Source organism: Erythrolamprus reginae, chromosome 2, assembly GCF_031021105.1.
Source record: "Erythrolamprus reginae isolate rEryReg1 chromosome 2, rEryReg1.hap1, whole genome shotgun sequence".
NCBI lineage: Eukaryota > Metazoa > Chordata > Lepidosauria > Squamata > Dipsadidae > Erythrolamprus > Erythrolamprus reginae.
Genome location: NC_091951.1, coordinates 150468840 through 150485861, shown reverse-complemented (window position 1 = coordinate 150485861; position 17022 = coordinate 150468840). Strand labels below are relative to the sequence as shown.

General features: G+C 40.1%; 1 protein-coding gene across 2 annotated transcripts; it reads right to left on the bottom strand.

Moving 5' to 3' along the window:
- Positions 1-1499: 1499 nt before the first annotated feature.
- MRPL38 (mitochondrial ribosomal protein L38) lies at positions 1500-17022 on the bottom strand. Of its 2 annotated transcripts, XM_070739876.1 has the most exons (10): positions 16903-16995; positions 16578-16747; positions 15357-15626; positions 14624-14776; positions 14321-14529; positions 12640-12712; positions 10333-10378; positions 6907-7065; positions 6100-6236; positions 1500-1903 (listed from the first exon to the last, which is right to left on the bottom strand). In XM_070739876.1, exons 3-10 carry the CDS (start codon positions 15499-15501, stop codon positions 1767-1769), a joined length of 1059 nt encoding a protein of 352 aa, XP_070595977.1. In that variant the 5' UTR covers positions 15502-15626; positions 16578-16747; positions 16903-16995; the 3' UTR covers positions 1500-1766. The 2 variants fall into 2 exon arrangements, with proteins under 2 accessions (XP_070595977.1, XP_070595976.1); XM_070739875.1 differs by lacking the exon at positions 16578-16747 and having other exon boundaries at positions 15357-15536; positions 16903-17022.

Genomic DNA, 17022 nt, shown 5'->3' with positions numbered 1-17022 from the left:
CTTGTTTAGATAATCATCAGCAGTCAAGACTGGCTTAGAGGAAGAGACTCCCATACAATTTTAGCAGGCTTTAATGCAGGCATTCTCTCTCTCATCTATCTATCTATCTATCTATCTATCTATCTATCTATCTATCTATCTATCTATCTATCTATCTATCTATCTATCTATCATCTATCTCTACCTACCTACCTATCATATTTATATGCCGCAACAATAAAATCATTCATAAATAACCCCAATTAAAACACCCATGCTCAGTCTAACATTCCACATTCAACAATCCCAGGCCTGCCGGAACAGCTTTGCAGACGTCTGACAAGGTGGGGAGAACACGAATCTCTGGAGGCAGTTGGTTCCATAGGGTCGGGGCAACCACAGAGAAGGCTCTCTCCCAGGGACCTGCCAGCCGATATTGTTTAGCTGACGGGATCCAGAGAAGGCCGACCCCATGGGTTCTTACTGGTCGCTGTGAGGTATGTGGCAGAAGGCGGTCCCGAAGGTAGTCTGGTCCTAAGCCATATAGGGCTTTATAGGTGATAACTGTTGTACATACTCCTGGTCAGTTGGAAGATGAAGATATTGAGGACTCCGATTCAGATGTTTATGAATTAGTGGGGGGCCCGGGGTTACAGGTAGTAGAACAGGTGGGAGGCCAGCCACAGGATGAGGCTATGAGTTCAGGATCTAGTGAGGGAGAATCAGACATTCGCTGGGTTAACCCTAAATTCAGAAGGGCCCCAAAACGTAGAGAACAGGTGTCTAGAAGAAGATATTAAGAAGAGGAATGGGTTAAATACTGTAGTGATGTATTTGGCACGTCAGGGGGTCAGTGGGGAAGAAGGGTGGAGTTTCAACGTTGCCGAAGAGAAAAATTGAGGTTTTTCTTGCCAATCTCAAGTAAGCAAAGGTATTCTGTGTTGATTAACAGTCAGGGCTGCTGTTTTAGAAATCATGCTGTTAGGAAAATAAATCTTGTTAAGTGGAGAAGGAGAAGGAATGTGAGAAATGCAGTTAAGGGAGATAACGGACCAACAATAAGTGCCTGTATGAAATGTTTTTGAATTCCAGAACAGCAGAGAAATAAATGGAGTTTCTTTATTTATGAAATAATGCATTTAATAAGAGTTATTTGTAATTGCTAAATTTTTACCAGAAACCAGAACAATAATCAGCACCTTGAATTGCGTTTGGAGACCCACTGGCAACCAGTGCAGCTCGTGGAACATCAGTGTTGTGTATGTACCTTGGTACTCCCATAATTGCTTGCGCGGCTGCATTTTGCACCAGTTGAAGTCTCCGAACGCTTTTCAAGAGTAGCCCCATGTAGAGTGTCTATGCAGGACAGACCCAGCAACCCAGGCCTGTAAGTGATTCTATGTGTTTCTTTCCAGGAAACTGTTTTCAAATATTTTGAAATCAGGCTTTTCCTTTTCTTTTAATATGAAAGATGATACATAGTCCAGCTTCTGTAACAATCAAACACTTTGCAACATATATTGTATGTATTGTTTGATTTTATTCAAATAAAAATATTTTATTCTTCAAGTCTTTTTGATCAAATACTGGGGGCAAAAAATCAGCAAAACATCTGAGTCATATATACACAAGAGAGATGGGAACTGGATTTTCTTCCAAGTGGGCGATAGCAAGCTGGGTCACTTTCAATGATATTTTATGGACTTCTGTTTCGTTTTTTGGGAGGAGAGGAACGACCGGACACACAAATTATTCTGTTCACATCTCCTATGGAAATGTTTGTCTGCTCAGTAAATGCCATATGTGGGTTCATCACTGTCCCTGTACCTGTCCAGGTACCTCAGAGGCTGACGATGTGGATATTTCTTCTGAGGAGGATGATATCTGGGTGGCCGAACGAAGTCAAAAACTGGTTCCTTCATGTCTATAAAAGGAAAAGAGAATGTTAGCACGTCTCAACAATTACAAATATAACAAGCTGACCATTGGCTGACCAATTAATGGCTTATCAGTTTTCTATCTTTCATCTGTCACAATCTGCAGTACAGTGGTACCTCATCTTACGAACGCCTCTTCTAACGAACTTTTCGAGATACGAACCCGGTGTTTAAGATTTTTTTGCCTCTTCTTCTGAACTATTTTCACCTTACGAACCCAAGTCGCTGCTGCTGGGATGAAGGGGTTTCTTTCCCCCCCCTTTTTTGAAGAAAGAAAAGGGAGGGGCGGCTTGGAGGGGGAAAGTTTGCATTTAAAAAAGTAGGAGAACAGCGTGATTGCACAGGCACTGAAACGGTGTCTTTTGAAAAAAGAAAAGGGAGGGGCGGCTTGGAGGAGGAAAGATTTTGCAGAGAACAACGTGCTTGCAAAGGCACTGAAACGGTGTCTTTTGAAGAAAGAAAAGGGAGGGGCACCCCCTTGCCTTTCTTCCTTCCCACTCACCCTTTAGCCTAGCCTTGCTTCTTCCACCCGCCCCCTTTAGCTGCTCCTCCCTGCCCTCTGTTCGCCTCCCTTCTAAAGTTTGGGATTTTCCTGAAGGATTTGCACGCATTATTTGCTTTTCCATTGATTCCTATGGGAAACATTGTTTCATCTTACGAACTTTTCACCTTACGAACCTCCTCCTGGAACCAATTAAGTTCGCATCATGAGGTACCACTGTATTTTCACTGTGCCCTGAAAAAGCATATGCTTCCTTCTCTTCCTAATAAAGTAAAAGGAAATTAATCCAGTGTTTATAAATCTATGTATCCAGATTGTGGTTGATCCACAGTCACATTCTGCTGGTTACTATCTCTGCTGTTCGTTTCTTGCTGAAGTAACTTTCTGTTAAGTTCCTAAATTCCTGGACTAAATAATTCTGAAAGTTCTACACTCAGTTATTCTCTAGATAAAACCACTGGGGCCTGGAAGCTGCACAAACTAACAGTATATGATTCAAAACATAGCCCAATAGTACAACACTCAATAGTCTTAGATTAGCATTTCAAAAAGCTAAAAGTTGCTAAAGGTTCATGCCAACCTGATGGCACATAATAATTCAATTATTATTACTACTAAAACCTGAAATACATACAGGGGAACCTTTTAATTTCACAGAAACTGCAAAGAATCAGAATTTTATGAGATTTGGAACAAAGTGTATATATGGATAGATAAGAAGAAGTAAAAGTTAAAACTAGGTGAGAATTATAGAAGTACTGTTATGATTTAAATTTTGAGTTGTTATTTTGTCTATATATGAAGGTTTTTTATATAAGCTTAAACAAAATTTCTTCTTTTCACTCAAATTAATATGTTGATTTAAGGTATTAATAATGTACAGTAGTCCCTCGCTATACTGCGCTTCACCTACTGCGGCTTCACTTCATCGCGGGTTTTCAAGAAATATTAATGAGAAAAATCATTCGCGGATCTTCGCTGGTTCGCGGGTTTCTGAGGAAGTCGATCGGCAGATTTAAACAGTCCGCCGAACTCGATCGGCAGGTTTTTTTAAAAATATATATCTAAAATTGTAAATACTGTATTTAAATACTGTATCTAAAATAAATACTGTGTGGGAAGGGTTTATAAACACTTAAAACAATGAAAACTTACCAAACAATTACAATATAAATACTTAAATAAGTACTATCAGTCGATAAATTCCACATCGCGGATTTCACCTATCGTGGCCTGGTCTGGAACGTAACACCAGCGATAGGTGAGGGACTACTGTATTCTTCTTTCTGTAATATGATTTGACTTCTAGAACAAGAGGGGTAATTACAACCCCAATTTTATGTTAAATGTGTGTTTGTGTGTATGTCATTTTTTATGAAAATTTAATAAAGTATATTAAAATAATAATAATAATAATAATAATAATAATAATAATAATAATAATAATTTCACTGAAAGGAACATAATGAAACAGCAATAGATATTCCTCAAATTTATCATACAACTAACAAGGGAATAAAGGGAACTTAATCCACAATGTGATTGCTTAAAGGATCTGTCTGTGACGTTTTCTTGCTAGTGCTAAGGACATGATTTACCACTGTATTTCCAGGGATGTTTCCTTCAAAATTTTTAATCTGGTCCACAGGCTCTGAAATTCTTTAGTGCTTTTCTATCCAAATATAAGCCAGGCATGACCCTGCTTAACTTTTGAGCATTTATAGGATGAGTCTCATGCTGCATCTGTATTTTCACACTGGAGCTCCTAGAGGTCTTAGGAGTAGGATGCTGAGTGACTCTCCCCAGCATCCCACTAAACATGGCTCCCACTTGTAGTTTCTGTGTTTCCCCACATATTTAGTGTTTTCCACCATATATTTACTGTTTCTGTGTTTACCCACATATTGTGTGCTAAATTATGAGTACATTTCTAAGTTCTCTGTCATACTATTGTGTTTCCCCAAAAATGTCCTGATAAGGCCAATCAGGCTTTTCAGCGCATGTGCTGAAATAAGCCCCTCCCAATAACCCTCCCCACTACTTTCTGGGGAAAGGGGGGGACATGCCAGGAGCCGCTCTTTTTGCATCGGGCACTCTTTTGGCTGAGAGAGAGAGGAGGCGGCGAGACAGGTATCAAGACTCGCTACCTCTTCCTCACAGGAAGAGCGCATTTCAAAATCCCACAGGAAGCAAAGCCCAGAGGAGCCGAGCCAGTCCCGTGGGTGCGCACATCTGCCTCTCGCTTGCTCTCTCTCTCCCCAAGGAACGCAACAGAGCTACAAGTGTCAGGTAGGATGCATGTCTCATGGCCCAACACATCCCGCCTGCCAGAAATGAGTCTCTGTGAGACTTGTCATGCTACCGCCGCTGTCTCATAGAGCAGGACTCTGCAAGGCTTGTTTTATTTTATTTATTATTTTATTTTATTTTATTTATTCGATTTTTTATGCCGCCCTTCTCCTTAGACTCAGGGCGGCTTACAACATGTTAGCAATAGCACTTTTTTAAAAAACAGAGCCAGCCTATTGCCCCCACAATCCGGGTCCTCATTTTACCCACCTCAGAAGGATGGAAGGCTGAGTCAACCTGGAACTGGTGATGAGATTTGAACCGCTGACCTTCAGATCTACAGTCAGCTTCAGTGGCCTGCAGTACAGCACTCTACCTGCTGCGCCACCCCGTCTCTCTCTCTCTGTACAACGGCAGCACTACCGCAAGGTTCGACATATAGTATTCCCTCGATTTTCGCAGGTTCGAACTTCGCGAATTGCCTATACCACGGTTTTTCAAAAAATATTAATTAAAAAATACTTTGCGGTTTTTTCCCTATACCACGGTTTTTTTTCCATCCGATGATGTCATACATCATCGCCAAACTAATAATTTTTGCACATAAATAACAAAAAAAATAATTATTGTTAATAAATAATTATGTTTATAAATATCAGGATCACTATTCAATGGTGAGTACCAGTAATAATGGTGAGTAAATGGTTGTTATGGGAAATGGTAATTTAGGGGTTTAAAGTGTTAAGGGATGGCTTGTGATACTGTACATAGCCAAAAATGGTGTGTTTACTTCCGCATCTCTACTTCGCGGAAATTTGACTTTCGCGGGCGGTCTCGGAACGCATCCCCCGTAGAAATCGAGGGAACACTGTACTGGCACAGCCCGAGCGGCAGGACACCAGCTGTGCCATTATGATGAAGCTCACAGGAGTCCTGTAGTTCGTGCATGCAATGGCACAACAAGCCTTGCAGAGTTCTGCTTCACGAGGCGGTGGTGGCGGGCCAGCTGCTTGGCTGGTGCCAAGAACAGGGAGGGGAGACTGCGACAATGGGACATCCAGTCCCACGCTCACCGCATAATAAGCTCCCCACCAAGACAATAAGGCCAAGGACATATTTCTGGGCTCAAAAATAAAAGAAGACACTGTCTTATTTTTCCTGGAAATATAGTATTTCAGTGCTAATTATACAAAACAAACGACTGATCAAGGGATTTTTTTTTAAGCTTCCAATTTCTACCAATTTTGGGTTTAAACTACAGCTTACCCCCCACTCCCACCCAATTATATGGCTTTTTTTGAGATAACAAAGTTTAAGTCTGTCCCAACATTTTATTTCAACCTTAAATAAAATGCAAAATTGTAGCTATTTTACATGTGATCCGTTACTTACTAAGAAGCTCATAAAAGACATTTGTAACAGATTTATCCCACTCGCATTGGAAAAACGCCAGTCCTGCTGGTGTCATGTCACTTTGATGCTTCTTGCAGAAGTCAAATGTTTTGAAGGTTCTCATCTTGAGGCTGTGACTGAAGAGATGAAAATACAAATACAGTAGATTTGTCTCCATCTATTGCAAACATCAATTTCTGTTCAAACATCAATTTCTGAACTCTTAAATTGAAATAAAGATGTGCTGTGTTGGGCATTTTTTTTGTCATAGAAATCATAATTGAATGGGAATGAAAGTGAGACAAACAATTTAAAACTGCATTAAATTTTAAACAGGTAAAAACGTGGAGTTCCTGGAATGAATTATAGAATTATTATATCCAATTCTTGTATTCAACAACTTACTATAAGCAGTTTATCTTGACTGTGCTACCTCTGCCTGCCATTGTACATTCAGTGTATCACCATTTAAAAACCAGAGCTTAGTGGGCATCAACAGCTGTACTCCACTCTAGTGGTGGGCATCACACTGGGAGACCAGAGTTACTTACATGCCATATGCTGATTTTTACCCAAGGAAACAGCCCAAAGTGTTGTGTATAAACTACTATCCAATAAAAATGTTTCAACATTTAAAGCCATTTGGCTAGTTGTGCTTGTTTTCAAGTTATGCTGTGTTAATTTTTTGGGTTTTTCTGCTGAATTGTTTTAATAATATTAAATACTTCTGGAGATTCAGTCATCCAGGTCATGTAACATCCCAATACAATTTTCTTTCATCATTATATGGAAAACATGAAGAATTACCATGGCTTTGGCCGCACATCTTCAGTAAAATCAATTGGCTGGTCCTGTTTGAATAGAAGGAAGACGTAACGATGGTATCCCGTTCCTCTGGCTGGAAATGCCGGGAAATAATGGCAGATTTCCTGCCCTGCCTCTATTTGGTTGCCCGGAATGTTTCCCCTGTTGATATAAAACAGGATCCAAACATGTTTGTTTACATTATTCCTTGGAGAGGGGTGGCATAAAAGTCCAATATATAAATAAATTATTCCCCCCAAAAAAGAATTTATTGTACAGCCACCAAAGGATAGAATTACAGTTTATCTTGGGGAAGTTGGGATTATTCCAATGAGGATAATAATAAAGGTTTGCAAGCTCCCTTTGCAAAGCTGATTTGCTACTTGGCAAAAGCTGTTAGCAATTTAACTGGGCAATGCACAGTGCTGGGGAAACCTTGAGCTCATCCCTCAGGGTCTTTTTAAGTTTACCAGACTGAGTGCTGTTGGATTCCAAAGATCTCATCTCTGTTTTGAGCAGTGTTGCATTATAGGGCCGTGATGGCGATCCTATGGCATGCATATCACAATTATTTATTCATTTATTTATTTATTTATTTATTTATTTATTTATTTATTTATTTATTTATTTATTTATTTATTTATTGGATTTGTATGCCGCCCCTCTCCGCAGACTCGGGGCGGCTAACAACAATGATAAAAAACAACATGTAACAATCCAATTTAATAAAACAACAAAAAACCCTTATTACAAAAACCAAACAGACACACAAACATACCATACATAACTTGTAATGGCCTAGGGGAAGGAATATCCTAACTCCCCCATGCCTGGCGACAAAGGTGGGTCTTGAGTAATTTGCGAAAGACAAGGAGGGTGGGGGCCATTGTAATCTCTGGGGGGAGTTGATTCCAGAGGGCCGGGGCCGCCACAGAGGAGGCTCTTCCCCTGGGGCCCACCAAACAACATTGTTTGGTCGACGGGACCCGGAGAAGGCCAACTCTGTGGGACCTTATCGGCCGCTGGGATTCGTGCGGTAGAAGGCAGTTCTGGATGTATTCTGGCCCAATGCCATGTAGGCGTCGCTCTGCCATGCATGCACACGTGATTCCTGCCAGCCAGCAGGTTTTCAGGTCTCTGCCGTGCATGCGTGGGGGCGGGGCGCATGCAGATGTGTGCGCATGCATGGAGTGGGGGAACCCGTAGGGATCACACATGCATGCATGGGGACAAAGCATGCACAGGGATCATGTGCCCATGTCACGGGTGGGGCACACACAGGATCGTGCATGCATGCACATGGGGCTGACATGCGGGGGGCTGGGGCTCACACAAGGGGTTGCGGGCACATGCATGGGGATGTGGTGCATGTGAGGGCCCCGTGCGCATTTCATTATGGACATGTGCACACACACACACATGCTTTTGGCACTCAGCACCAAAAAGGTTAGCCATCACTGTTATAGGGCATGTCTCAGAAATCAATGCAATCCTCAGGGTTCTGTCAAATTCACAAGAATTCTTGATTAGACCATTCAAAACTGTAAAGTTTACCAAAGATCAAACTGCTTTCCGCCACTTTTAAGATATATGGATTTTAAATCCCCCAGATTTTCCATTGTGGCCAGAGAATTAGACTTGAAATCCTCACATTCAGAAAGTATCCCGTCTAGGGAAGGTTGAGGTTAAAAATTTAGAAGCTTTGGACAATTGAGATCATAGACCTTTATTAAAAAAACTAATGGCTTCAAGTTACAGAACCCGGCGCAGAGGTAGTCAAACATGTTCCAGGGCAAGAAAGAATAATTTTAAATGAAACAGGAGTAGATTCCAGCTGATTAGGGCACATTCCTAATACAGTGATCCCTCGATTAGCACGGTCTCGATTAGCGCGAAACGCTGCAACGCGGTTTTTCAAAAAATATTAATTAAAAAATAAGTTCTCTCTCTCTTTCTCTCCCTGTTGCCGGCGTGGTATATGAGAGAGAAAGAGAGAGGCAGAGAAAGAGAGAGGCAGAGGTCGAGCGCATTACCAGGAGGTGGAGGCGGCGTGGGGACGCTGGGTGCCGGGGACACCGAGGAGGGGGTGGACGTGGCCTCTCAGCTGCAGAGCCGAACAAGGGCGGAGGCAACGGCGGAGTCCGGCGCTGGGGCCATGCGGGGCCGCTCATCCAGGGGGGCGTGGACTGGCAAGTCGCCCTCCTTTCTCTTTCTTTCTCTCTCTTATACCACACCGGTAACAGGGGGAGAAAGAGAGAGAGCGGAGGGCACCTTGCCGGTCCACGCCCCCCTAGATGAGCAGCTCCGCATGGCCCCAGCGCCGCCCAGGCAAAGGGGAAACCCCAAGATCGCTTGCCGCTTGCCGTATTGCAGCGAAGGAGGCGAAGCAAGGCTCCAAGCTGCAATACGGCAAGCGGCAAGCGGCAAGCGATCTTGGGGTTTCCCCTTTGCCTGGGCGGCGGGAAGACCAAAGGAAGGTTCCTTCAGCCGCCCAACACCTGATCCGCTCCGCAGCGCGGCAGCAGCGAGGAGCCGAAGATGGGGTTTCCCCTTTGCCTTTACCCCATCTTCGGCTCCTCGCTGCTTCCGCGCTGCGGAGCAGATCAGCTGTTGGGCGGCTGAAGGAACCTTCCCTTGGTCTTCCCCGCCGCCCACACGCAAACTCCACCATCTGCGCATGTGCGGCCATGAAAAAAATGGCGCGCATGCGTAGATGGTGTTTTTTACTTCCGCACCACTATAACGCGGAAATCGATTAGCGCGGGAGGTCTTGGAACGTAACCCCCGCGCTAATCGAGAGATCACTGTAGTATAAACTGCTTCATTAACAGAAGCCAATGGAGTCTGATGACTTGAAGGCCATCTATTGGGCTTGCCATAATACTAGTAGAATGTACACTGAGAAGTGGAATAGGCTAGTGTAAGATAGTTATAGTTATACAGTAGTACCTCTAGATACGAGCTGCTCCACATGCAAGTATTCCAAGTTATGAGTCACGAGGGGAGAGAAATTTCTTTTCGAGACCCGAGCTCAAATTCGGGATATGAGCCGAGCGTCCACTAGGTGGCGCAAGAATCCTTGCTTCTGGTTATCTTGGAGGGGAAAAACAAAGTCTAAAGCCATTTGTTCCAGATACGAGTTGTTCGACATACGAGCTCCGTTCTGGAATGAATTAAACTCGTATCTAGAGGTACTACTGTAGTTTATTAGATTTGTATGCTGCCCCTCCATATATTCTATGATTTTATAATAATGTGTGGATCAGGGAAATTAGCATTGATAGTACAGTACACTGAAATCTAAATTTTGAGATTCTGTTTCAGATTCCCTTTGAAAATGATGCCCACAGTGAAGGAGGTTGGATTAGAAGACCTCCAAGGTCCCTTTCAGCTCTGTTGTTCTGTTTTCTATACAGTGCTAATACTCACACCAACCAATGGACGTACTCCGAATTGCCTTCAGACAGGTGACCATCTGTACACACAAGGTATACAAAAACCTAGTAAATATACAACTCATCTTACAAAGCATGTCTTTATTATACTATTTTGGCTGTAGTGTGTTCAGGTTTTTTTTTCTTTTTCATTACAACAGTTTATTTTTATGCTATTATAACAAACTTTCACAATGGCTTTTTAAAAAAACTTACTGACAAAGGTTACACAATATTATATAAACAAACATTCGACAAAATAACCCCCGCTCCCCGTTCCGATACATCTGTACCATATATTAATCCTTAATCATCCACCGATTTTAAAGCTACAATTAAATTATAATAAAATACAGTGGTACCTCGACATACGAGTTTAATTCGTGCCAGAGCCGACCTCGTATGTCGATCAATTTGTATCTCGAACCAATGCATTTAGATTTGGCTTGTCGTGCGGAGATAACTGGAAAAAATGAAATTCTTGCGCCACCTAGTGGACGCTCGGCTCGTATCCCGAATTTGAGCTCGGGTGTCGAACATAAATTTTGCTCACGTCTCAGCTCGTAACTTGGAATACTCGCATGTGGAGCAGCTCGTATCTAGAGGTACTACTGTATTTGAACATATCAAAACATGTCCAACTATTGCACAATCTCTTTAAATGAGGAGTCCTCATGTGGCACTCCAAATGCCTAAAATGATTAAAAACTGAGACTGAATAAGGATTATAAGTTTCCAGAATCACTAAGATAGTGGGATGGGTGACATATAAATTAATTAATTAATTAATTAATTAAATAAAGCTATTTACTATGAACATTTTAATTTTAATATTTGACTTGTGGGAGTTGCCATATCTGGCATGCAAAATTTCAGCAAAAGCCTACAATGGACCTGGACAGGCAAAGTAGCAAATGAATTTGGATAGTGGTGCAACGTGATCAACTTTGGGGAAAAAATTGAAGCCTTTTTAAAAAAATGTTGCTCACAACATAAAAAAGCTTTATACACAATCTAGGGACAAAGAAACATCGAGAACTTGCAAAATCCACCTTTAAAATTTCCTACCTTACAAAAGCAAGAATTATCTAAGTTTATTTATTTATGTATTTATTAGACTTCTTGTTAAATCGAACAAAGATCTAGGCCAGGGATTCCCAAACTTTTTACCTCAATCAATCCTTCATGGATTTTCAAACTGTTCACTCACTCCCAAACATTATATGAAAATAATTTAATAAGTACTTCAATACTGCAAATACAGTACAGTGATACCTCATCTTACAAACGCTTTGTCATACAAACTTTTTGAGATACAAACCCGGGCTTTAAGATTTTTTTGCCTCTTCTTACAAACTATTTTCACCTTACAAACCCACCACTGCCATGCTCCGCCTCCGGACTTCCGTTGCCAGCGAAGCACCCGTTTTTGCACTGCTGGGATTCACCTGAGGCTCCCCTCCATGGGAAACCCCCCCTGTGGACTTCCATGTTTTTGTGATGCTGCAGGGGAATCCCAGCAGCGCAAAAACGGGCGCTTCGGCTGGCAAAAGGGGTGAATTTTGGGCTTGCACGCATTAATCGCTTTTCCATTGATTTCTATGGGAAACATTGTTTCGTCTTACAAACTTTTCACCTTAAGAACCTTGTCCCGGAACCAATTAAGTTTGTAAGACAAGGTATCACTGTACTAATAATAGACATCTTTAACACTATCAAAATCTGCCTATCACAGATGATAATAATAATAATAATAATAACAATAACAATAATAATAATAATTTATTAGATTTGTATGCCGCCCCTCTCCAAAGATCCGTGGGAAGGTCTTGATAGGCAGATAAAAATACCAAATCCTGTCTAAACATCTAACTGACTATGCAAACAACCATAATAAAAGAGACAACTCAAGATTGCTCTCATTTGCGACTAACCATTGAACCCTGGATAACACTTTCTTACTGGACTAGAGACTGGAACGGAGCTCTACAGAAACTCCCCCAATTGGCCACTGATCATTTATCTACCTGTTATTCATTCCCAGCCATTGATCGAATGACTCTGGGAGTCAATATTAACCACTTTAAGGAATCCCAATCTAGGCAGTTTTACTTAATTATATGATTTCTGATTTCCCCCACCCCGCTCCTCTATTGACACATCGGCTTGATGTGTCTGTTTCGGCTGCAGCGAAACTGGATTTTAATCAGAAGCTTCATCAAAATATGCAATGGAAAATCTTTTGCCATTGTTAAGAAATCCTATCAAACAAAGAAAGTATTCTTAACATAATGTCATTTACCCAGATTAGTGAGCAACAATGTCCAAAGTGTTCCTTCATCTGCTTCAAATGAGACTTCAGGAGGATTAAAAGCCTAAACAAGAAAATATGACAATTAGTGTTAAATAGTTATTCTCCACCGTGGTCCTGAATAAAGAATTACAACTTGTGTCGCTGATGTAGTTGAGTGGTCTCTTATTTGAAATAATAATTTCTTAAACTTGCTCTCCTGGCTGTTCATAACTTTCACATCAGTTAACAGACATTTAAATCATTTCTTGATAATTGAAGCATGGAGAATCAAAACTAACATTATCAAGGGATTTTGGAGTTAAAACAGAAGATGTGGTAGAGAAAAGGTTAGGAGGAGGGAACATTTTTAGAGCCATGGATTTCTAAAGGAAAGGTAGTACTGTAATACACACACAGACACGCACACACACATGCACACTATATCACGCAGGTGGATAGAAAATATATTTCAAGGTGTTTGCGGAATTTGGGAGGGAATTATTTTCAACCAGGATGCATACAATAACTATCTTCAAGATTTACAGACACCCTTTCTTCCATTTTAGGTTACAAATAAGAGAAAATAACTGACAAATTTCCTTACTGCATGAATTTGGGAGAGTCTGTGGACAATTAAAAAAAAGAGAGGTGAAACTACTGTTATTGATAACAGAAATCTCACCCAAACATCAACAGTATTGCAAAAAGCTATCTCATTCCGTAAGATTATTCCAGCCCATGCAAAATTTACAAGTAAGGTTGAGAGTCAGGAGTTGAAGCATCTCTTGTCATGATTATGTGATAGGTTAAGAGCATCTTATGATCCCAGTTATTTAAGATGATGGTAGTTTCTGCTTTACTCATGCTTTACCGTGCAACTGATTCTTTTTTTTTAATTCACAAAACAATTCATTGCTAATTTTTAGCATTTGTCTGTACTTAGTTGAAAACTGCTCCAGGTATTGTACGACTGAAAGAGTACACAAGCATATAATAAGTGAAAGTTAAAGTTATGTTTACTTCATAGGTAGTCCTGATTTGAGACTGGCAATTGCATTGCTAAGTGATCCAGTTGTAAAATAAAACATCAGCTATGTCAGTTCCAGTTCATTAAGCAAATTACCATACATTGTTAAGCACAATGTTATGTTGATCAGCATTTGGTAAGGAAAGTCACAAAATGTGATCACACAACAGCAGAACATTGTGGTCATTGTAAATCCATGCTGATTTTCAAGTACCCAAATTGCAAATATGTAATTGTGACAGCTACATCCTCTAGGATCAGTCATAAGTCCCCTTTCTCAGCCCTATTGTAACTTTGGCAGTTGCTGAACAAGTAAGGATTACCTGTAATTAATCTGACAGAGAGCATTGCATATATCCTTGATTATACTTATTACTATTTATTACATGTTAATTCTAATAATTAATTTATAGTGAATCTGATTCCATGCAGCTTAACCCTGCAAGGTGGATACTCTGCTGGCAGAGCACTATATTAATACATAGAAAACAGGTAACTATTAACATGTTTAGAGTAGTGACATATTCATTAGGCACAATTTTGTGAAAGGTTTCAGGAAATTTACTTTAGTGCCTTATACCTAATATGTTCATGAGAAGCAGACGAACCAAAACCAAAAAAGTATGTACTTTTATCTCAAAACTCCTATTCTTGGCATAATACCTCTGTGGGAGTAACCACATTTCCATAATAAACTGGCATAACATAATTCTCATCCTGGCTATATTCCACTTTTAGAACCACTCTGGGGAAAAAGATAGCATTATCAAACAAGTCCCGGTACAGTCCATAGTGTTCTGCTATTTGTTGCTTGTGATATGGGCCACTGGTTCTTTCCCATTCAGCTTTTACATCATCTAGTGGAATCTGCACTGCAAGCAGAAACAAAATAATTAAGTAAACAAAAACGATAAATGCTTGTGAATGCAAATGAAATAAATGTTGGGAGAGTGGTTACTAACATACATGTTTTGAGCCAGGATGCCTTTTCCAGCTCTGGATTACTTAAATTTTGTTTCCTAAAAGCCTTTCTCTCCTTGCATATTTTTTTTCGTGAAAGTGGAAGAGTAGTGGATAGTGGAAGACTGGGCAGACCAATGTCAATCTTTGCCTCTTTATCTAAGATTTAAAAGAAAAGAGATTATGCAAAATAGAGCTTGTAGTTTTCTATACAATGTACTGACGGACAGCCCATAACTAATTTTTCAAGTAGAAGACAGAATCAATGTCTTGTTTAAATAACAGGCCTTAAAGGTGAAAATAACCACTTACTTTCTATCTTAGGATATGTTGCAGAAATAGAAGTGCCTGTTGTAGACTTAGAATCTCTGATTTATAGAACTCTTAATGGTAGCAGAATTCATTACAAGGTGAAGGGGAAACAAATCAGTGCGTTTTTAAATAAAGTTGTCTTGCTTTTTGAAAAGAAACAATTGTTCTGCTTCACTTTCTAGATATAATTACAAAAACCAACCATCAACTTTATTTTGTTTATATTTTCCTGTTTACTTTCTCAACAGAATTGAACATTACAATCTAATTCATTATATCTTTATTCAAAAATAGGTTCTATCATGGTCAATAAAATGTGTAAGCATACATAATGCATTATGCCATTGGGAAGAATATTAAACTATTTGATCAAAGCAACTGGAGGGGGAAAATGGGCTGGGATTTTGTGCCTTTCCATGGTCAATACCTTCCTCTGGAGTGATGAATTTCTTATATGTTCGCCACCAAGGAGTCTTTTTATTTTCTTTTTCTGCTACCTTGAAATAGCGAGTGAAAACACGATATTTTTCCAGTGCTTCCAAATTACTAACATCAATATCTTCATTAGGCATTGGTCCCAGAGGTACACCCACTTTGCAGAGGGCAGCTAAAACAAAAACGTAAGCAAAATAATTTGTGTAACAAATTATCCTGTTGGATCAAAAACACAGTAGGTGAGAATAGATTTTAATTTGGGCTTCTTCTATTAAAATGGAAATAGGAGCAAAATGAAGAAAAAAGACTGCAAAGGCAGATAATTATATTAAAATGTACATTTAATTTACATGTTTACATCATTAGACCTAAACACAGTATGGAAAAAAGTGAGGGGAAATTGATCATGGTACTTATTTCTACCTATTTCTGTATGGAATAAATAGCATAATATAGCACTAAAATATACCATCAATTTTTTTGTCTCTACATTTTCAAAAGCAAAAAACTATTTCCAATATTTTTAAAAACACAGTAGTTAGCAACTGTCCTCCTCTTCTAAAATGAAGGTTGATACCCTGATATCTGTATCTACACTGGAAATGTGGATGCACACTAAGTGATCACAGAATACCTAATTTTAACCACTCAAAACAAAGTATTTTAGTTGCAATAAAAATCAATACAATGCTTAAAAAGACACCAATACTACTAGTCACTTTTAATAATCTGTTTTATGTTCGTTTCCAAATATTGAATGCGAAAAAACAGTGTTGTTCCCTTCAAACTGGGATCAGTCCTTCGTGGGCATTGTTGAGATAAGCATTTTACAGAATGAAAAAGCAATATATAACCAATCTCTTCATGCAAGTTGAGAGCAATGTCCTCATTTCAAAAATGATTTTGAAGAAATATCTTGGCCCTCATGCATCCAAACACGTCTCTAGACTTTATTAAAGTGACTTCATTAAAAAAAAAATGCTACGGCTTTCAAAGCAAATTTCTTGCACAGAAGCAGGGGGAAAAGATCAACAATTTAATAGCAGAGATATGCACCGCTGGTGCAAGATTTAAACCCCATCTGCCAAAATATTTTCAATCTCGGTAGTTTAGTATTTTAGTATCCAAGTTTCTGCAACCAGAGATCGTAAACCTAACAGAACCTTATAACCTTATATGCATACTATGCTTGAGAAAAAAAACCTTAATCCACCCAACTATATGAAGAGACCACTATTCTTGAGATATTTCAACAAAGCCCATAAAGTTGATATCGTCTCCAACAAAGTTGATAGTATAAGGGCAGACTAGATGGACCATGAGGTCTTTTTCTGCCGTCAGACTTCTATGTTTCTATATCAACGTTCCAGACGCAGGGATGCACTGGAATACAATGGGACAAAGTTTAACAGGAGAAATGGTCAGAAGTGCACTTCTAAAATCCAAAATTAACGCGGGAAAGCCCATTCATGAAGTGGTGACAAATCACCGGGGGGAAAAAATACCCCAATTTTCTCTCCCATTCTAACATCACCCACCAGTAGTACTAAGCCCTCTGCTGTTCCGGAATCCGCGCAGGGCGACGCTAAGAACGGGCGCCGCCATCTTTTTGCAGGTTCTTGGGTTCCCTCTCTTGGAAAGGGTCCTTCAGCGCGCTA

Coding starts and splice junctions, on each gene's coding strand:
- MRPL38 (XM_070739875.1), bottom strand. CDS start 16,969: ATGGCGGCGCCCGTTCTTAGCGTCGCCCTGCGCGGATTCCGGAACAGC. Junction 14,530..14,623: donor GGCATCCTGGCTCAAAACAT/GTATGTTAGTAA, acceptor TTCTGCTTGCAG/TGCAGATTCCACTAGATGAT. Junction 12,713..14,320: donor ATGTGGTTACTCCCACAGAG/GTATTATGCCAA, acceptor TTTCTTGTTTAG/GCTTTTAATCCTCCTGAAGT.